This window comes from Purpureocillium takamizusanense, chromosome 1, assembly GCF_022605165.1.
Source record: "Purpureocillium takamizusanense chromosome 1, complete sequence".
Lineage (NCBI taxonomy): Eukaryota > Fungi > Ascomycota > Sordariomycetes > Hypocreales > Ophiocordycipitaceae > Purpureocillium > Purpureocillium takamizusanense.
This window is the reverse complement of record NC_063068.1, coordinates 147,673-166,318: the sequence shown is the minus strand read 5'-3', so window position 1 is coordinate 166,318 and position 18,646 is coordinate 147,673. Positions and strand designations below refer to the sequence as shown.

Below are 18,646 nucleotides of genomic sequence, written 5' to 3'. Positions count from 1 at the left end.
TTAAAGGGTGATGACAAATAACGTGCATACTTCGTACAGTCATAATTGGACACAACAAGAACAAAATAAACAGGACATATAAGAGCCCTAAGGTGTGGTCTATATCTACAGATTATTCCTGCCACTATCGTTGTCTTGCTTGTCGCGATTATTAGCCTGCTAGCTTCCTGGACGACAGCGATCTTTCTGCTCTGTGGCCCGAAAGGAGGCTGGTGGGTTAGTCAGAACCCAAGCTCTGATTTGCCCAATAACAACGAAGCGTAAAACGGCAAAAATTATTGCCGAGCGACACCTCTCATAACACATGTGGCCCAACATTGAACCTCCCTTGTTCTATCTACGCAATGATTAGACCTGTGCTAGGGAACGGTTGACATTTCGCCATGATTGGACGCGTCTACGGCTTTGCCCGCAGCCTACGACAGCCGCACACTTTGCTTCGACGGCAGTACTCGGTGAAAGCGATATACTCCTCGTTCCCCGCCACCTTACACTACTATTGCCCGCGCCGCACCTCTGCCTTATTTAACCACCAAGAGATTGACAGCCGGCCGGACGATATGTATGACGAAGGGGTGATTGTACAGAGTGACGGCCTCGTATATCCAGCTGTTAGCAAAACGTCGGGTACGTAGATTGAAGGCTTCTGTCAGACAGGGCTAAAGTGGTTGTGATAGCTTCGAACGGCGCAATCTTGTTTCCGAATACTTTCATGATGCAGGAGCTCGTACGCCAGTACTTCGATGACGTCCTCGATCGTCAGGATGAAGGCAAACAAATTGAAAGTCCATTTATCTGCACTATTCCTAAGGGTACAGATAAATTCTCCGCGACACTATCAACGTCTAAACAACTAACGCAAGTCATACAGGGACACCTATTCCCGGCCATCTCATTCTCATCAACGAGTATCTTTCCAGATTTTCTCTTCAGCCGTCACATGGCATGTTGCTGGAAGGTGCGTTCTATTACATTCCTCGAAGCTAAGCATTATGCTAATTCTGTCTAGATTTGAATCGCTCGTTGGACGAGTTCTACAAATCGTATGCCCGGAGGGAGACGGTGGAGAACTGGCTGGACACCCACCCCTTTCCGCAAGCAGTAGCAGATGACGCAGATGCCGTCTGGATGGCCAAGTGATGCAACGTAGAGAAGTGGAAATGCCGTTCAGCGACAGATATGTTTGGTGTAGAGACAAGGTTGCCAGCAAAGAAGCTAGGTCGCAAAGCGAAGATCACACACTCCTGCACGAATTAGATGCTTGCATATCACGGACCACCGGGTTCCTGGAGAAGTTGAGTTTAATAGTAACTATCTTGAAGAATGTACCTAATTTTGGAGGCCTACTTGGCCCCGCTGTACCACGCCGAGATACCCATATACTCAGTCCCACGCAACTTGCACCCGGAGACGAACGTAGGCGGGAATGTGCTCGTGGCAAACTCCATCAAGTGCAGGTCCTAGAATTCAGGTGAATATCTTTCCATCATGTCGTCACGGTTTCAGGCTTCTTCCTTTCAAATCCTTGAAGATAGCAAAAGCAGACTTAACAGTGCGGCTATGAGCCCCTTCAAAAGTTTCTGCATCGGTCGAGGCAAAATAAGTGCGTCTCGCTCCGAAAGTCTTGGTGCTTCCTTATCAAGACCACTTCTTAACCCACACATAGATATCCGATTGTCTTCCATTCCCATGGGTACGGCGGCCGACTTCAAATATTGGGAAGACGGTGATAATCTTACTTAGACTTCTGTGCCCGTTGCTACCAGGGTCGAAGTCTGGGTGCCGCGTGGTAACAAGCTCGCCACATGCAACTTTAGAGAGTGTAGTCCAACTGTCATGATCTGAAGCTTTCTCCACAGTCTTTTGCAACAAACTTCTCACGTGGCTGTATTCCTCCGCCCACATTACTAGGACTGAGGTGTCGTTAGGATCGGCAACATGCGGCGCGGGCTCACTTATGGCGCGATTCACGACCTAGATAGATGTACTTGTACTGTCAATGATCCTGTACAACGCGGCCCGGTTTCGCGGTTCGGCTCGTGGACGGTATCTGCGAGAGTCTTGCCATCCTTAGCAATGGACCAGTGGAAGGTGACTCCATGGGAAGATGCTAGATCAACGTTGGCCAATGAGCCAACCCCCGGCTAGCTGATACGCGACCTAGAAGGGGCGCCCACGGAGCTTTTTTCGTGTGTTTGACGGCTCGCAAAGTCATGTCGAGGGAGAAGGTCTCAGCCGAGTACGCGCGGCAAGGCACACTGCGCATGTACCGTGATGTCATTGAGGTGAGACGGAGGCGCGACCAATATGCTCCACCGTAGCCAGATGCCGAGTTCGCTGACCGTATTACTTCAGTCGCCTAGCGCTGTGACTGATGGTCATCTCAATCGTATCCCGTCACGGAAGTCGAGCACTCAACGTCGAGGAGCGCCGAAAAGGAAGCTCACGCGCACCTGAAAAGGGGCTTGGAAAACTGTAGGCGGACACCAGTCTCTCCATCTCCGGTCGGTTTCGCGTCAATCGAGTCGCACGTCGCCACCCATAGCTTACACAGGTCATGGACGGCGAATCAACATTTGTGCTCCCGCGCTACATCATCGAGATGGAGTCTACTGCCACGTTCCAGCTACTTAGTACCCTCGTTAGAGAGCCCACAGCATCCGTCACCGACGTGCTTGAGCAGTTTTCCCATCTCACGTCGGCCGCAAGAAGCCCCTCCAACGAAGAGACCCCGTTCGGTGCTCTCCCTTACAACACGTGCTGCGCTCTACTTGAGATTGCGAAGCGCACGGCGCCTCAGGCACAGCACAAGCTCGTCAGCTTTGTTACTGAACTGCAGAAAGTAAAGCTTTATGACCAAAGAGACGGCGGACAGATGAGCAGTGAGGGGTATCTCCTCTGGACAGAGCTGCCTGCGCTGGGATATACCGCCGCGGACGAATGGAACGCCTTTGGTAAGCCACAGGGATGCTGCTTGATGTCGATGTAGATAGAGCTCATCGCAAATTTGTAGGCCTGAAGGTGGGTAGCTAACACTCTGCAGATGTTACGACGGCGAGCACACCCTCCGAGGAGACACGTCGTTACGAAAACATGATAGCACTCTTGGCACAACTCAGCACTGCTGCCGACGTGGACTACGCGGAAACAACGGTGCCCGAGCTGGACTTTACATTTTGGTCGCTGCGTGCGTTCAAGGAGGCGTTCGATCAACAGGATTCTACGGACGCGGCAGTGCGGACGGCGTGTATGTGGCTCATTTACGGGTCGAAGAGGCTGTGGGCCAATATCCAGTATGGGCGTGTCTTTGGGAGGCGGGACGGCGAACCGGGCGTGGTGCTGACCAAGGAGATGTGGGACTCGTGGGTGGAAGGTCTTCGTCGTGTGAAGGAGCATTGCCAACGCCCAGAGACTCACGACATCGTGGATGAAGCACTGGCAAGCATGGGCCGTCTGAGCGCTCAGCCTTTCACGAACGGGTCGAGCAATTGAGTTGCTATGGAGTACGTTGAGTATACATGGAAACGCTATAAATATCATCATGCCTAGACTTTGGTGTTGAGGTTAACGCTACGTGTCCCGACCCAAAACGCCATTCAACGCTTCATGTACCAAGACGCAAATATATCCATCCGCAAGAAATGACTGTGAATAGGCTCCGCGGCGGCCGCTGGCTAATAATCAACGGCCCAGCCGTTGTGCTCGAGGAATTCATCGCACGCCTGCCGCAGGCCGAGGTTGGGTCGCAGCTCGGAGGGCTGCAACGGCTCGCGGGTCAAGGGGTCGCTGGGGTGTCGGCGCAGGTGCTCCATGATGGAGGCGCGCTCGTACGACTTGCCCGTCTTCGTCTGCAAAAATTAAATGGTCAGCCGCATAGTCCCGTGCCCCGGCGCGCGGTACCCAGTGGACGGCTTACGATGACGGGATCAACCATGATGCCAAACGATATATCGTCGATGGCCCACTCGGGCACCTCGCGACGCACCCCGGCCTGCGCGCGGGCGCGTTCGAACATGTCCCTGAGCAGCGACGCCTTTGCGTCCGCCTCGTCGCGAATAAAGTCCTTCTCCGCGTCGTCGGTCTCGGAGGCGAGGAGCTGGTCGCGCCTCGACTGGAGCAGGTCGCACAGCTCGCGCTCGAGATCGACGGCCTCCCTGGCGCGGTGCTTCTCCCGGCTCTCCCAGCGCTCCTTCTTGGCTCGCAGGACGAGGGCCGTGACGGCGGCGAGGGAGCGGTCGTTTGTGGCGGCGCAGAGCTCGTGGGCCTTGTTGGCGGACTCGAGGGCGGCATCGTAGTCGCGGAGGGCGAGCTGGGCCTGGGCGAGGTAGTAGTTGGCCTTCATGTTGGCGGGCGCGAGGGCCAGGCAGGTGATGCAGTCGGAGATGACTGAGTCCCAATGGCTGAGCTTGAGGCGTGCCATGGCACGGTTGGTGAAGAGGGCGGGATTCTTGGGGTCAACTAGTATGCTGTGGGGGGTAATATGAGACGCAGGTCAGTCATAGGGGGGGCCTCCTGGTATCCCGCATCGTGGGCGATGCGGGTGAAAGAGCAACTCACGCGCGGGAGTAGAGGCTCTCGGCGCCGGCATAATCGCCTGTCTGGAAAAGGCGGTTGCCCTCCTCCTTGAGAGAAAGTGACCGAGACATGCTGGGCGATTTTGTCAACCCGTGGGGACAGATAAGCGGGAGCGGCGCCGATGCAAGCGGGGGAGCGTTTTCTCGCCGCTCTTTGCAGACGCCCGTCGTTGTTGGCGGCCAAGGAAACTGGGCCGAGATCTACTGTTGCCAGGGAGCGCGAGGATCAGTCAACCATATCGCAGCATGGCGAGTGCTTCACCATGACAGCACCGCATGGGTTTGCGGTGTGCAGTTGCGCGCGGCCGAGGGGGGGGGGGAAGGAGACCAACGACGGAGGTTGAGGAGTGGCGGAGTTTGACGTCGGAGCGCGCCCCGCGGAGCTGCTTGGGGGCCTGCGCTCGGCGCTTGTTCCCACTGAGGTCGGGGGCTTCTCCAGGGGTATTTGGCGGGGTGCGAGGCTTAGCTCCAGCGTCGGGCTGGGGTCTGGCTGGTCCACTAATCAGGTACTGAGGTTATATGCATCCCGCTGCCGTCGGAAGATTCCAGAAGAGAAAAGACGTTGGCTTGTGGGGGCGAGCAGCCGAAGGCCAAATATTGGCATCCTGCCAACGTTCCACGAGTCGCAGAGGAACAGTGCTGGCATTCAATCACAGCGCAACGCAGCGCAGGCGTGACACCAACCCAATGCAGTTATACCGCGGCCATCTCCGCGGGACGATATACCACTGCGTTCCCAGATAAGCGCACACGAGGTTCCTTGTAGCGTGCGACATGTGTTGAATCGTCATACTCACTTATTCATGTACTGCTTTGACTGTGTTGATGACGCATGTATGGTCTACTAGACACAGCCAGAGTGCTGACTTTGTACGATACCCCTACGGAGTGGGCATGACGAGACCTCATGGTAACCCCGGGCCACATCATGAGTTATCCACGATCTAACGCCTGCCCAAGGTGTCCTTGCGGCTGTAGCAGCAATCATATCCACGCGTGCCTACAATGGCATCTGCAGCCATTATGGCGATGGAGACTTATGCTGGAGGAGCAAACACCATTTGGATTGCTATGAAATGAGCATGGGCATCTCGCATATCAATTCGTAAAGTACCATACCCATGAGCTCAATCTTAGAGGAGTGTTACCCCGTGGCCCTACCAACAGCGGCCGCCTCGAGGCGAAGAAGCGCTCAAGTTTGCATCTAGTTCTGGCCCTTGAGCTTTCCTTCGACGCAGCCAGCCATGTTGTCTGGGTTCGTTCCATGGCACTGCTCCATCGCCGCATAGCATGGAATGTCTTGCTCTGGCTCCATTCGGCAAGCCGCCCACTTCTGGCAGGTCTGCCACGCGTCGCCCGGGTTGCGAACCGAGCTGCCGATCTTGCAGTCGACCTGTTCGATCTGCTTCTTGATGCAGCCATCCAGGTCGCCGTTGTTTCCCTGGCAGCGCTCCATGGCCACATAGCATAACACCGAGTTGCGGTCTACCTCGCCCTTGCAGGTCGCCCACTCCTTGCAGTTCTTCCACGCGTCGCCCGGCTTCTGAGCCGATTTCGGGACGGCAGGGCACTTGGCTTTGGCAGCCTGGCCGCCCGCAGACTTCTTCTTATAGCAGGTAATCTTGTTCTGTACCCCTCGTTAGTTTACACGAACGGACATATGGTTCGTCTTCGGCTGCCTGCGAACCTCTTCGCGTTGCTGGCATGTATTGCACTAGAAAGTCGATTAGCCTCTACCACGCAGTTTATTGCACGTGAGTAGTCAACTTACACCGTCCTTGGGGTTTCCGCAGGCGTCTGCTAGTGTGGTATAGCCGTTCTATGATCGTAGTCAGTAAAGAAGTGCCGTACGGCCGTTCGGCTACCCCCAACGAGAGACGGTATAGGGCGTACCTTTTTGGCCTAATATTGTCGTGTCAGATATTGCTTTCTAGCACTCGTCGCAACTTCAAGACACATCACTCACCCAGTCAAGCCAATCAGACTTGGGCTCCGCCAAACGGCAAATAACACGATCATTCTTGTCATCATTGTGCACCTCCTACATTCGATTGCAAGTCAGCGACATTACGTGTAGGTCGCTTCTCGTGGTGAGTTACTCACAGTGCGGCAAAGGACGTCACCCTTGCCCTCGCTACGATAAGTGTTGATGAAATGCTGTAGGCCGGCCTGGCTCGAGTTCTAATCAGGAAGTTAACGAGGACCGTCTGCTAATCTTCCTCCGGCATGATACGAACCGGTGGCAGGTTCGCTTTGCCAGCTACAGCGGTAGCCATGGCCATAGCAACAGCGAACAGTGGAGTGTACATGATGGCGTCAAAGTATGTTCTTAGTCGTGATGATATCGATATTTGGTTTGTAGCAGATGTTGCTCGTGTAGTCCATCTACAGGCCGGGGATCCTACCCGTATTTATAAGTCTTGATCCTAAGGTAATACCTTTTACTAACCGTGGCAGGGCGTCCTTGATGGCCACATCAGGCCACATACCTTTATGTGTCCCCGTCTATCTAATATAATTAAATAGCGCTGATAATATATCAAGCTCGGTATGTCGGCTTTTACTGTTGATCTTCGCCATGCAAAGTGATCATTTCGATCCATGTGCATTACTCGAGAATTCACAGTAGCAATAGCACCTGCATAAAAGACATAAAGGTTCATGCTGATGTCTTCTCCTACATGTACTTTGTGATCATCTGAAACGGTGACATGGGGAGACTCGCCTGAACTTATGCTAGTACATGGTCTCGTTCTGCTTGTCCTATAGGAGCCTGCATCTCTCATCCTGTGAAATCGACGAGGCATTTAGGCAGCCATCAGATGATACCCACGGAACCAAGCCGACCATGCCTTGGAAGCTAGACCTTCTTACTATCGCCACGGAGACTGACCGCACAGCTCCTCATGGTTTCGTGACGAACAAGGCCGCCCATACTGTGGAGATCGAAGATGACTGGTCGCGCGAGGCAGCGCCGGGGGCACGTACTTTGGTGCAGTTCAGGGAGCAGCTCCTTTGTCACATCCTTGCTGGTGACAATGCTCCCCAAGTCCCGGGCCACCCCCGGGATCATGGAATTCCGGTCCGCGCTTCATGCCTGTGCCCTAGAAGACCGCAGATCAAAGTGATGTCGCTTGGCCCGTACCTTGGTTCGTGCATGATGTGGTAGCCAGGCACAGTGGCATGAGACAAGTAATTGGGACCATGGGCGTTGCCACTACTGGATAAAGTGGGAGGTTCTGTCGTCGACGGAGGGAGTGGCCGGGCTCATCAAGGCTGGGGCCCAAGTGCGAGTCATTTGACGTCTTTCACTCCGTGGCAAAGAAGCGAGTTGGAGAGACAGAAGCTTTCAAGCTGACACAAAGGTCAAAATTGGCGCTAGAGACGCATATATTGTTTTACCACCATGGTTGCGAAGCATGCCGTCATGGGTCATGCTCTCAGTCCGCAACAATGTTGTCGTGAGATGCCAGCCAATTTCTGAAGCCAAGAGATTTGATGCCGCGGACGGTTCACCGCGTATACTGTAGAAACGAGCTACGGTCGACAACGTGGTTTCTTCAATAGGATTGTCAGCACGTGTGGAAAATCCCGTCAACCATGGGGGAGGCGATTCAAGGCCGGCAACACTCGACACTCACGCCCTGGGCTTGCAATACAATGCTAGACTAGACAGACCGGCCCAGAGCCTTGGCTCAACGCCACGAGGGTGCCCTGTCGATGCATATGGCGGCACCAGGGCGCTTCTGTGATGGGGTCTGCGGGCGTCGGCTGGGAGCGCTGATGAATTGGAAGGTTACTGGAAAGATGCGTCTACGGCTTAGCTGAGAGTATCAACATCGATGAGCAAGTTTTCTGAAGTGCGCTCGCGACGAGCCTGGACTCCTCTTCGATTTGTGAGCTCACACATGTCCCATGTCGAGCTGTCCAGGTGGGTATCTGATTGTACTTTTTGCTTAGGCCTTACTCGTTCGGCAGCTGTGCCGCCGCGAAGTCTCAAGCATATTACTTCGTCGTACCGTACGAGCTGCTATATCGAGATGACGAGCAAGATGCCGGATGCCAGATGGCAATCATCTCTGCCGGAAGTTGACACGACTGCATGATAAGAGCTACTTGCCATGATGATGTCCTTCCGTACAACGTGTCGACAGGGAAGAGAGCTGGCGTCCGGTGTGTTCTCCACCAAATGTTCTTACGTATTAGGAAGTCATCTTGGGACACCTTGATGAGCTCAACGACCGGTCAGCTGGGCCGGCTGGAGAAGCGATTAATCGCGGGGGTGGAGCGGAGGTTGGGGACATCGCGGCTGCTGTTCTAGAACAACACGGGAGGAGAGTCAAGCCAACCCTCATCACTAATAAGGCAAGACGGGAACGTCGCTCGAGAAACACCAGCATGTTATTTCGCACGCCATCACCTCGTGGACGTTGCGGACCGGCAGTGCTACTACAAGAAGATCAGGATCGAGGCCTACACGAGGACATGCCTACGGCGCAACAGCTCGGGCGAGCCTGAAGTTGACGGGGTAAACCGCAGTCGGCTGTATAGTATCTGCACGGCACTTTTCTACCACGTCAATCAACTGTTTCAGGGCTCGCAGCTGTGCATCAAATCAGATGCAGGCATGTGGCGTGTCCTCAATTCATTTCTACCACCATGCGGGAGATCCACTGGGAACCACGGGTGCGCATTCGACCAGTGCCGACCTCACGTGTGCTTATTATCTTCTCATCGAACAATATGCATAAACTCCAGCTGGAGATCGGTCGAAACACCCCCTTGAATGGGGATGGCGCTATTCCTTCTCTGCCGGGCGCGGTTCTGCGGTGTAAGTGGGAGCCGGCGCATTGAACTGATGATGGAGCAGTGGACGGGCGCTGTCCACTGGTTTTGCTTCGGCTCGTGCAATTCGAGTAGTCACTAGTTACGTTTTACAATATACTGGCTCCTCGCATGATGCATCTGCCTGGACGGACTTACGAGCTGCGCACCAGCACCGTCCTATTTGGACGGACTTTGATGTCTGTATTGGTAGCCCGAGTAAGTGAAATGGAACGAGTTAGCGTCGCACTTTTGGTAGCGTCTGGTCTATAAGTGCCGAAGTTGGTCCATGGACTCTATTAGTAGTTGTGTAGTAGTATCCTCCACCTCTCGCGTTGATACTGATATTGAGGGCTTTGGGACTGGACTGTCTGTAAATACTTCGCGGGTCATGGTCCTCTACGCGCCCCAAAGGATCCAGGAACAATGGAGCCTGGAGAGGCCCCTCCTCAGCGATTGGCGCCCCGCTAACGCTCGCATCGGCGCTGTCCGACTGTGCATGGCCCAGTAACCTGGTTCGCGGCACCAGACAGAGCAGACTGACTTGAGCGTAAACCTTGCATCAGCATCACACCTTGGCGGCCCTCGGTGCATGTGAGCCAAGACAAGTCCAGCACCATGACGCCGTGACCGCCGCCCAATTCTCACTAGGCTTCTATCGCTCATGGCGAGCAGCATCAACGGATTAGACAACACTGCTAAACACCGCGTGATTCCCTAGCCAGGACTCTCTACGTCTTGGTCGGCCGAGACCACCCGGCGAGGCGGCGACATGGACGAGGACGGCAGCCAGGACACACTCGATCGGGCCGGAGTGCCTCGCCAGGGATGGAGGCAAAACGGTCGAGTGACGATTGCTTGCACCGCCTGCCGCAGTCAGCATCTTCGCTGCGACGCCGCTCAGCCAGTGTGCTCCCGATGCCGCGCACTTGCCAAGCGTTGCATGTACACCAACGTGCGACGGAGTCGCCGGAAGGCTCCAAAGGTCTTGGAGAGTTCGGCGCCGGAGCCCCAAGACCAGCATGAGGACGGTTACGATGCCATACCCACGACCGACTTAGCCGGTGTCTCTGCCATGACGCAGCAGGGACCATCGATGAACCGGCGACCAGATGCTTCCTCACAGCCTTTCACCCCCAACGTCTCCGTCGAGGTCAGCTCCGCTATTGATGCATTCTATTCCCGCTTCTTCCCCGGCCATCCGTTTGTACTTCCAAAGATTCCCTTCATTTCTCAGCTGCAACGGGACCCCGCCTCGGTTGCGGACTTGCTGTCAGTCATGGCCCTGATTGGGTCCCTGTATCTCCGCGATGGGCGATCGCAAGCGTACAGACGAGGCACTGAGCAGTCACTGCAGCGGCAACTACCACGGGGGGGATTCTCTGTGCAGGCCCTCATGCTCTTTGCCCTGGTACTGGAGTGGAGCGGCGACAACGAGCGGGCGGAAGCAACCTTGGGGCTGGCCAAATCGATGGCCCTGGCGATTCACATGAACCGGAAGGCCTTTTCAATACGACACGGTCAAGGTAACCCAGTCGTGGAGGAATGTTGGCGACGGACTTGGTGGGACCTCTATGTCATTGATGCTCTATTTGCTGGCATTCGTCACCAGCCCACCTTTGATCTCTGGAGCGTCGACGCGGACGTGAACCTGCCTGGGGAAGAAGCAGACTACATTGACGGGGTAAGTCTTGCGAGTTCGTTTCTGTTGGTACACCCTGACACAAGCCAGAATATCGCGTGCCCGCGCACGCTTTTGGATTACGAAGACCGAGGTTTCGACGAGGTAGACGTTCCGTTCTCCTCCTTTACGTACCTCATCGACGCGGCTCGCATCTTGGGGACCACGCTAGCGGCCGGAGACGTCATGGGAGGATCTCCGGTAGCCCTGGTCAAGAACGCCGAGGCGAATATCATGAGCTGGGACCTGCACCTACCGCAGAGCAAGAGGGATCCCGTCCGCCCCAACGGGTCCGTCGACGAGGTGCTCTTTCGGGCGCACATGGTGATTAATACGTATGTTGGGTCTCACTCGTCTCGTGACCGCCCCTGGTTACAGAATGCTAACAGATGCAGTGTGGCGACTCACCTACACAGGCCGAGGTCGCTCCTCCACTACAGCACGATGGAATTGCTATGCTCCAAGTACGCGCCGCCTCTACCGGCAGAAGTTTTGGCGCCGGAAGAGAAGCACCACGACAAGCACACGCACAAGGCCATCCGTGCAGCTATTGCTTTCATCGACCTCCTGACGGTGCCCGCAACCCCAACGTCGCATAGCCCCTTCGTCATGTGCATGGGCTCCATGGCGATGGCGACACACATGTCCGCGTGCGAGCTCCTCCTCCGTGACGACGACTTTGCCCATGCGCGAGACCGTGTGCGCGTGTTTCTCGGTATCCTGCGGGCGTTTGAAGGGGTGTGGCCACAAGCATGCAAGTGGTCCGGTGAGATGAGGCTCATGGCTAAGGCGGTGTTTGCGAACCGTGATAGGGCCGGAAACCTCATTACAGACCCGCTGGGAGCATTGACGCAGAGCCTGGGCGATGGGGTCTCGCACACGGACAATACGGGCTCTGGAGGCTCTGTGGATGACTTGGACATGCTGCTCACCGATGCAGGCTTTGGCGAGATTATCATCTGAACCATTCGATGACCTTTTGCTTCGAATAAATAAGCGTCCAACATTACGACACAAAAGTTATCACCACTTTGCCAGATCTACCTCGTTGCCGTCCAAACTCCCACGCTTCGACAGCCTTGTCGATGGGAAACTCCGTCACCTTGAGCGGCTTGACGGAGCCTGTCTGTAACAGTTCCGCAACTTTGCCCAAATTCTCGCCGGAAGCCGTGACGACAAAGTATACCCAGTTTACATGGGGCTTTGCCTCGCTGAGCTCTGGCTTCGCCTTGCCAGAAGCCCACGGGGGAGGTGGATCCGCCACCGTGACCACGGCGCCGCCGTCCCTGACCGTCTTTGACGCCTTGGCGAGCGTTTCACCGCCTACCGTGTCAAACACAGCATCGACGCTGTCGACTGCGTCTTCCCAGTCAGTAGCGTTGTAGTCGACGACTCTACTGGCGCCGAGCTCCTCGACGAACGAATGGTTGCGCGAAGACGCCAGCGCAATCACCTCTGCGCCCAGAAGCTGCTTTGCGAGCTGCACGAGCTGCACGCCGACAGCGCCCGACGCGCCCGTGACGAGCACCCTGGCGCCCTTTTCAAGTTTGGCATGCTGGAAGATGGCCTCCCACGCCGTCAGCGCGGGGATGGGCAGCGCCGCCGCCTGGGCGTGCGAAATGGCCGCGGGCTTCCTCGTGACTTCGGCCGGCGAGGCGACCGCGTACTCGGCTTGGCCCCCCTGGCTCGCGTCGGCGGCGAGCATGGCGAAGACATCGTCGCCAACGGCGAGTGGGCCGGCGTAGGATGGGCCCAACGCGCTGACGACGCCCGAGATGTCATGGCCGGGGATGCGGTTGCGCGTGTTGTAGACTTCGGGCCAGGAGACCTCGTCGGCTGTGACCCCAGCGGCGTGCACGCGGATGAGGATGTCGCTGCCGGTGGCCGTTGGCTGGGGCATGTTGTCGTTGAGGACCACGGATGGGGCGGACTTGTCGCCGAGGATCTGAACGGCCTTCATGCTGGGGCTGGGTTGGGGCAAATGCTATGCTATTGTCTTTTTTTGGTCTTGTTGAGGGCTCGTGTTCATTCGTCGTTGTCGTCGTCGTGGATAATGATGGGCAGTTTCATGCCAACCCTTGGAGCTGACGCATCAGTCGACGACACACCCCGTTAAGTACTCCGTCACTTGTTGGGCAACCGCCATCGATGCGACATGGCGTTCGGGTCAAACTCAAACTGCATCGGGTCGCGGCCACCTAGCAGGCGTTACGAGAGGGGTACTCTTCTACTATCCAGCAACCGCCTCGTCGTGTGCACTTCACGACTGGTACCAACTGACTCCTTCTCTGTCCATTACATGGAATGGACAGCTTGGGCGTGACATGGCTTCGGGTCAAGGTCAGCTTATGCAGCGAGACGCGGGGATGTCTCGCTGCCAAGAACCGGTGTCCGACCCGAATACAGACAGCGACTTGGCATCCGCCGTATATCTCGTGCCATTGCAGGTAGCCTCATGTACTCGGGCCGCTCGGGAAGGGCGGGGCGTCCCCTCCGACCCGGTGTGGGGCCGTGTCTCCCGCGCTTTCATCAGGCGGTAGTGGGCCTGGGCCAAACGGGTAGCCGTCTCGGGTACCCGGCAAGCCGGCACCCAACAGAAATATCCTCACATGTTGCCAGCACTGTCTATGGAAGGGGAAATCTGTCAAGGGGTCGGCAGTCGGTCGGCATCTTCGTGGAGTACTTCCACGTCATCTGACTTGGACTGAGTCGGACCATGAAGTCATGAATGATCCTACGCATGGAAGGTCGATGTCAAATTGTACTTGACACTAGAACTATAAAAGACACCTCTCGTCAAGGCCACAAAGCGGCGGTCTTGTGGTACAAACTCAAAAACATCAACTTCTCACTCGCATCTTCCTGAAGACTCTCTCTCTCTCACTCACGCACGCACGCACGCGCACACGCCGCAACCATGTCCGACAACAAGCAGTTGTAAGTCGTGAGCCTGAACCGCCTTGTGTGCTGTTCTGCTAACACGGCCTCTCCACCCTCAGAACCCGCCCCCGCGAGACAGTCAAGGTCGCCTTTGACTATGAGCTCGCCAACTGCCCCGGCAAGTCCATCATCGGCCTCCAACTCGAGCTCCCGCCTGGCGGCTGGACGCCTCCCCACAGACACGGAGGGGCACAGGTGGTCGCTCTCATCCAAGAGGGCGAGATGCTCAGCGGAATGAATGGAAACCCGCCCAGGGTATACGGGCCGGAGCAGACATTCATGGAGCTCCCTGGATGCCACCATACCGTGGGGGATAACAACAGCGCGACGGAGCGGTGCCGATTCTTGGCCATCATGGTGGTTGACACTGAAACTATTAAGACGGGAGGATATGCGGCCCTCACGGTGTTGGACGAGGAGTGGCGAAGCTAGATCCACATTGCCTCAAGCAGAAACGGGAAGTGAGGCATACGTCGAAGTTTTCATGTATACTTTCTGAGTTCCCCTCGAAGACCCGTCTCTAATTATGCAACGACGTTGAACAGCCCGTATCCTCATGCTACTATGCCTGTACTCGGTGACGTAAAGTACAAGGTTCTGCAATGACCAAACAAGTATTACTCGCGAGCAAAACTTCCTCAGAAGAACATAGATCGTTTCCTGTCTTTCCTTTGCGTTGCTCTGCTTTGGTCTACTTGCCACGTCCTCCAGGAACTCTCCGTCGTGTCCGTCACCTCCGTCGGCACTGTAGATTGCACGCGAGGTCTGTCGATGTGAACCTGACCGGGAGGGTGAAGCCCTGAGGTTTGCTGGTGCTCGGGCCCTAGTTCTTCATCCTGCAATCCCCACCGTGAGCTTGGAGGCGACGGCGATGTCACACCTGTGGGGGGAGGATCGGTCGTGCTCTGCTGCAGCCTGACGCGCGCCGGGCCGTTCTGCTCTTCGTCTGCGTAGACGGCGCGCATGTAACCATCGACGAGAACCGTTTCAGACACTCGTCGCGCAGGGGTCTTGTCGTCGCCAAGACGGTCAAAGTTGCGTCGCCCGCTCCTTTTCCGCTTGTAGCAGCAGATGCCCAGCAACAGTAAAATAGCCACAAAAGCTGCAACGCAGTATGTAGGTGGTCAGCGAGACGCAAGAAGTAGAAAAGTCGCTGGAAAGCGTCCATACCCATAGTTCCAACCACGATGCCGGCATCGGCGCCGGCACTCAGCCCAGACGGACTGCTGCCTCCAGAAATGGCTGCCCTGTCAGTTGCGGTTCCGCTCGCTTGGCTCTCAGCTTTGTTGCTCGTGGGAATTGCTGGCTCCTGTGTCCCTGTGGACGTGCCTATACCAGTAGATGGGACGCTGGCTGCTTCCGTGGCTGTGGGTGTTTTTGTGACCGTGATCAGGGTCGAGGTCGACGATGTTTCGAAGAAGTTCCCTGGTACCCCGGCAAATGTCTTTGTATCTGATGGGGAAGGAACAAATCGCGAACTCGGATTCTGAAGCGATGGCGCAGTGCTTGGTATCGACTGTTGTGAGGATACTTGGCTCACCGAGCTGGGTAAGATGCGCATGGAACCGGTTAACGTATTGCTGGCCTGCGTGGATGAGACTAGGCCCCGCGATGTAGTCGTTTCTGGGCCCGAGTCTGAATCTGAGGAGGCATCAGACACAGAGCCCGACTTAGACTCGCTACTGCTTGACTTCTGTGCAGGCAGTTTTGGAGCATCGGGTAAGCGGACGCATCGCCTCCGTTGAGCATGTGACCTCGTGGAAGCATCATTTTCGCACTCTGAGTCACTATTCGCGTCGTTCGACGTCTTTTCCCTGCGCGAGATGCGGCGTCGCAGCTTGCCATGGGCCGCTCGCCGCCTGATTTTGTGCTTAGTTGGTACATGATCGTTGGTAGTAGCAAGGTCAGGCTTTCGCTGCGCACCTTCGGGCAAAGGACCAACGGCCTTCATTGTCGCCGTCGTACGGGTCCGCGGCCGCGCGAGAAGTCATATTCACGGAACCAACTGTTCTCTCAAAGGAGAAATGTCGGCATCACGAAGCTTTGTTTTATTTGGCAGAGATTGCAGAAGCAAACGGAACATGACTACATGTACGGCAGAAGCATCTCCTGGCTTTCTTCATGCGCGGGAGAGCCGGCCGACAAATCCCTTAACCCAATGCCTTGAGACTGTGGGATGTTTCTGGTCTTGTGAGACGCCGATGCAGCACACAACTAACTTAGTAAGTGTTTTTCGATCGCTTGTTTCGTACCCCCGCCCACACACGGTTTTGAACCCGCTCGCGGGAGACCACGTTCTGTATATAGGCCACGCTGTGGCGTAGGACGTTTCAGAGCTGGACCTCTTTCCTTTGCCGGGCGGCTCCATTGGTCTCCCTTCCGGTTTGCTCCCGGTGCCGTTTGCTATTTAAACTCTGCCCCAGATTTTTTAAAACATCGCACCGGTTTCGCAGGCTACAAGGGACGTTTGGCTAGTTCTCCTCCGTGCGGGGGGGAGGTTCATCAGCACGAGACGCTGGTCAAGTGGAATCGCCATTGCTGTCCGGCAGCTTGTGAACGCCTTGAAACTTGCTTGCAGACCAGGACTTGCAGCCCCCCCTGTAGACCATTGAGTAATATTTTTGCGCCAACGTGCATCGGAGAGGAAGGTCGCGAGGAGGTTTTTCTTCATGGAGGGCATGGGGTATGAGCTATTGGATGCTGTCGCTCGTTGCAGACAGCCTCATTTTCGACCTCACCCACACGAATCAGCGACAGCCACACGCCGACGGTATCCTAGCTATCTATCTCGAACATGATCGGGAGCACGTTGCATCGCACGGCCGAGATCGACGTGCGGATGGCGAGGCACATTTCCAAGCCCGGAGTCACTGGCCGCAGCGTAGGGAGATTACGAGCAGACCCCAAGTAGTATTGTACGTGTGCGAGGGTGAGATGAGAAGCAGATTGAGAGAGACGGTTTCCGTGAGAATTGCTACACCCTCTGCACAGCTTTCGCTGAGGATGCGCACGATGGGAAGTCCTACACGTTGCGTGAGACGAGGCTGGGCTCCTGAAACGGACCCACCACATCGCTGATCATCTCGATCCCTACACGCATGTCATCAACCTGTTGACGGGAGTGAGGTGATGTGCGTCGAACCCTCGTACATACAACACGTTGGTGGTTCAACGCGAGGGCGCTCCATGACGCCGGCCCCCGCGCATGGGGTTCTGCTGCTGTCGTGTGGCACGGAACATTACGTCGTGGCCCGCAGGAACAAATGGCCGGTTGGTAACACGAGGCGTTCCCGAGATGTTGTGTTGGTCGCGGGCAGTGGAGCCCCCCCCGATATTCACAACGCCGCAGGGCGCTCGAGCCCTCATGACGACCAACAGAGGTGTCAATGGGTTACCAAGAGTAAAAAAGGAAGGCTTTTGCGTGAGGCACACAAGTGATGGAGTGGCGGAAGTTGCCGAAGTTTGCGAGTCTGCAAATACCAACTCCAACGATGCTTGTTCATAGTATAAGTCGCTGCGCACCACGCAAACAACATGAGGGCACCCAGCACTGTGGCACTACCATTTCCAGGCCAAAGGGACGGACCCCCCGACAACGTTCGATATCGATATCCACCGATAATCTGTGCGTAGCGGGAGGCGTTGGGACTAGTACCGAGACGCAGAAAAAGAGGCGCAGGGACGTTCCTCAAGAATTGAACCGAGCGGAGATGGGGCCCGCTCGCGTAGCAGTGCCAGTCGCCACGCGTTGATCCACCTCTAGCTAACAAGGCTTGGGGTCTTGGTCTCGCTTTTGGTATGGTACGGTAGGTAGGACGCTCGGGCCGATGCGTGGATGCTTAGCAAGACGCGGCTCACGACGTAAGTTACACGGATACCGGATAACGCAAGGGGGATGGGCGGCCAACGGCCGGCTGGCACTGGAAATCGTCGCGGCTGCGGGCAACTCCCAAAGGATGGAGGGAGCGCCTTATTGAGCCAAAAAACGTCGGCCTTTTCTTTTTTGTCTTTGCAAATACAATAGTACAAAGATTTCTCCGGCGACGAAAATGGGGCGATGGTGGAAGAATGGCTGAGGGACGCAAATCACCGGACCGCCAAAAAGTCTAATAGAACGATCTGAGTGAGCAGCGGGAAAAAGGTCCCCGGCGTTGCTCCGAAGCGCATCGGGGGTGCAGCAGCACCCACCGCACACGGATATATGGGTCAGTACTGAGTCTGTATTCGTCCTGCTCCCCGCGGTGAGTTCCATCAAATATTTGGTTCCCTGTGCTTGTTCCCTTGCTGCTGCGCTCCCGCCACATCAACGGACATGGGCGTCGTTGACCTACGTACGCGCTTCAACTTGACTGGGTTCATGTCGGGCGGCGCACGGAGTACAAACCAGAGATTAACTTGGGCGCCCACGCGGTGCGGCGCTGCGCTTGGGTTCGATGTTCATGCTTTTGTTTTGTTTGGATGGCCGGTGGCCAACCATCCAGCGCATCATCGATAACACACCGGACGAGCAACGGAGTCCAGTCCGGGGTCAGTGCGCGCGCCGGAATTGGTTCCGTATCGGGGTGCCCTTCCATCGGCGCCTCTTGACTGCGGCTGCTCGTCGGAATATCCCTCGTACCTATTTTCT

At 56.0% G+C, this 18,646-nt stretch overlaps 8 protein-coding genes across 8 annotated transcripts; 4 read left to right on the top strand and 4 right to left on the bottom strand.

The window, feature by feature from the left end:
* Window positions 1-316: 316 nt before the first annotated feature.
* JDV02_000063 (uncharacterized protein) lies at window positions 317-1,340 on the top strand. Its single transcript, XM_047980830.1, has 4 exons — window positions 317-627; window positions 678-812; window positions 872-958; window positions 1,010-1,340. Exons 1-4 carry the CDS (start codon window positions 384-386, stop codon window positions 1,138-1,140), a joined length of 597 nt encoding a protein of 198 aa, XP_047836787.1. The 5' UTR covers window positions 317-383; the 3' UTR covers window positions 1,141-1,340.
* Window positions 1,341-2,395: 1,055 nt separating this feature from the next.
* Window positions 2,396-3,492, top strand: JDV02_000062 (uncharacterized protein; the record flags this gene model as incomplete). Its single annotated transcript, XM_047980829.1, has 2 exons — window positions 2,396-2,954; window positions 3,044-3,492. Exons 1-2 carry the CDS (start codon window positions 2,558-2,560, stop codon window positions 3,490-3,492), a joined length of 846 nt encoding a protein of 281 aa, XP_047836786.1. The 5' UTR covers window positions 2,396-2,557.
* Window positions 3,485-4,887, bottom strand: JDV02_000061 (RING-type E3 ubiquitin transferase). The gene is made up of 3 exons (XM_047980828.1): window positions 4,558-4,887; window positions 3,917-4,466; window positions 3,485-3,848 (listed from the first exon to the last, which is right to left on the bottom strand). The coding sequence occupies exons 1-3, from the start codon at window positions 4,644-4,646 to the stop codon at window positions 3,675-3,677; spliced, it is 813 nt and encodes a 270-aa protein (XP_047836785.1). The 5' UTR covers window positions 4,647-4,887; the 3' UTR covers window positions 3,485-3,674.
* Window positions 4,888-5,641: 754 nt separating this feature from the next.
* Window positions 5,642-6,921, bottom strand: JDV02_000060 (uncharacterized protein). The gene is made up of 6 exons (XM_047980827.1): window positions 6,812-6,921; window positions 6,678-6,755; window positions 6,532-6,615; window positions 6,346-6,393; window positions 6,262-6,288; window positions 5,642-6,201 (listed from the first exon to the last, which is right to left on the bottom strand). Exons 1-6 carry the CDS (start codon window positions 6,881-6,883, stop codon window positions 5,779-5,781), a joined length of 732 nt encoding a protein of 243 aa, XP_047836784.1. The 5' UTR covers window positions 6,884-6,921; the 3' UTR covers window positions 5,642-5,778.
* Window positions 6,922-9,970: 3,049 nt separating this feature from the next.
* On the top strand, window positions 9,971-13,817 carry JDV02_000059 (uncharacterized protein). Its single transcript, XM_047980826.1, has 3 exons — window positions 9,971-11,082; window positions 11,131-11,414; window positions 11,475-13,817. Exons 1-3 carry the CDS (start codon window positions 10,171-10,173, stop codon window positions 12,040-12,042), a joined length of 1,764 nt encoding a protein of 587 aa, XP_047836782.1. The 5' UTR covers window positions 9,971-10,170; the 3' UTR covers window positions 12,043-13,817.
* JDV02_000058 (NADPH:quinone reductase) lies at window positions 11,913-13,297 on the bottom strand. Its single transcript, XM_047980825.1, has one exon. The coding sequence runs from the start codon at window positions 13,037-13,039 to the stop codon at window positions 12,086-12,088; it is 954 nt and encodes a 317-aa protein (XP_047836783.1). The 5' UTR covers window positions 13,040-13,297; the 3' UTR covers window positions 11,913-12,085.
* A 131-nt stretch (window positions 13,818-13,948) lies between the features above and the next one.
* Window positions 13,949-14,569, top strand: JDV02_000057 (uncharacterized protein). Its single transcript, XM_047980824.1, has 2 exons — window positions 13,949-14,016; window positions 14,079-14,569. The coding sequence occupies exons 1-2, from the start codon at window positions 13,997-13,999 to the stop codon at window positions 14,449-14,451; spliced, it is 393 nt and encodes a 130-aa protein (XP_047836781.1). The 5' UTR covers window positions 13,949-13,996; the 3' UTR covers window positions 14,452-14,569.
* An 88-nt stretch (window positions 14,570-14,657) lies between these two features.
* On the bottom strand, window positions 14,658-15,193 carry JDV02_000056 (uncharacterized protein; the record flags this gene model as incomplete). Its single annotated transcript, XM_047980823.1, has 2 exons — window positions 14,658-15,121; window positions 15,190-15,193. 2 exons carry the CDS (start codon window positions 15,191-15,193, stop codon window positions 14,658-14,660), a joined length of 468 nt encoding a protein of 155 aa, XP_047836780.1.
* Between the last annotated feature and the right edge of the window lie 3,453 nt (window positions 15,194-18,646).

Excerpts from the sequence above, each read along its gene's own strand:
- JDV02_000059 (XM_047980826.1), top strand. The coding sequence starts at position 10,171 with ATGGACGAGGACGGCAGCCAGGACACACTCGATCGGGCCGGAGTGCCT. Across the intron at positions 11,083-11,130 it reads AAGCAGACTACATTGACGGG|AATATCGCGTGCCCGCGCAC; the intron begins GTAAGTCTTGCG and ends GACACAAGCCAG. Across the intron at positions 11,415-11,474 it reads GCGCACATGGTGATTAATAC|TGTGGCGACTCACCTACACA; the intron begins GTATGTTGGGTC and ends TAACAGATGCAG.
- JDV02_000060 (XM_047980827.1), bottom strand. The coding sequence starts at position 6,883 with ATGTACACTCCACTGTTCGCTGTTGCTATGGCCATGGCTACCGCTGTA. Across the intron at positions 6,756-6,811 it reads GCAAAGCGAACCTGCCACCG|AACTCGAGCCAGGCCGGCCT; the intron begins GTTCGTATCATG and ends CTTCCTGATTAG. Across the intron at positions 6,394-6,531 it reads GGCTTGACTGGGTGAGTGAT|AACGGCTATACCACACTAGC; the intron begins GTGTCTTGAAGT and ends CTACGATCATAG.
- JDV02_000058 (XM_047980825.1), bottom strand. The coding sequence starts at position 13,039 with ATGAAGGCCGTTCAGATCCTCGGCGACAAGTCCGCCCCATCCGTGGTC.
- JDV02_000061 (XM_047980828.1), bottom strand. The coding sequence starts at position 4,646 with ATGTCTCGGTCACTTTCTCTCAAGGAGGAGGGCAACCGCCTTTTCCAG. Across the intron at positions 4,467-4,557 it reads GAGAGCCTCTACTCCCGCGC|CATACTAGTTGACCCCAAGA; the intron begins GTGAGTTGCTCT and ends TACCCCCCACAG. Across the intron at positions 3,849-3,916 it reads TCATGGTTGATCCCGTCATC|ACGAAGACGGGCAAGTCGTA; the intron begins GTAAGCCGTCCA and ends TAATTTTTGCAG.
- JDV02_000063 (XM_047980830.1), top strand. The coding sequence starts at position 384 with ATGATTGGACGCGTCTACGGCTTTGCCCGCAGCCTACGACAGCCGCAC. Across the intron at positions 813-871 it reads TATCTGCACTATTCCTAAGG|GGACACCTATTCCCGGCCAT; the intron begins GTACAGATAAAT and ends CAAGTCATACAG. Across the intron at positions 959-1,009 it reads ACATGGCATGTTGCTGGAAG|ATTTGAATCGCTCGTTGGAC; the intron begins GTGCGTTCTATT and ends AATTCTGTCTAG.
- JDV02_000057 (XM_047980824.1), top strand. The coding sequence starts at position 13,997 with ATGTCCGACAACAAGCAGTT. Across the intron at positions 14,017-14,078 it reads ATGTCCGACAACAAGCAGTT|AACCCGCCCCCGCGAGACAG; the intron begins GTAAGTCGTGAG and ends CTCCACCCTCAG.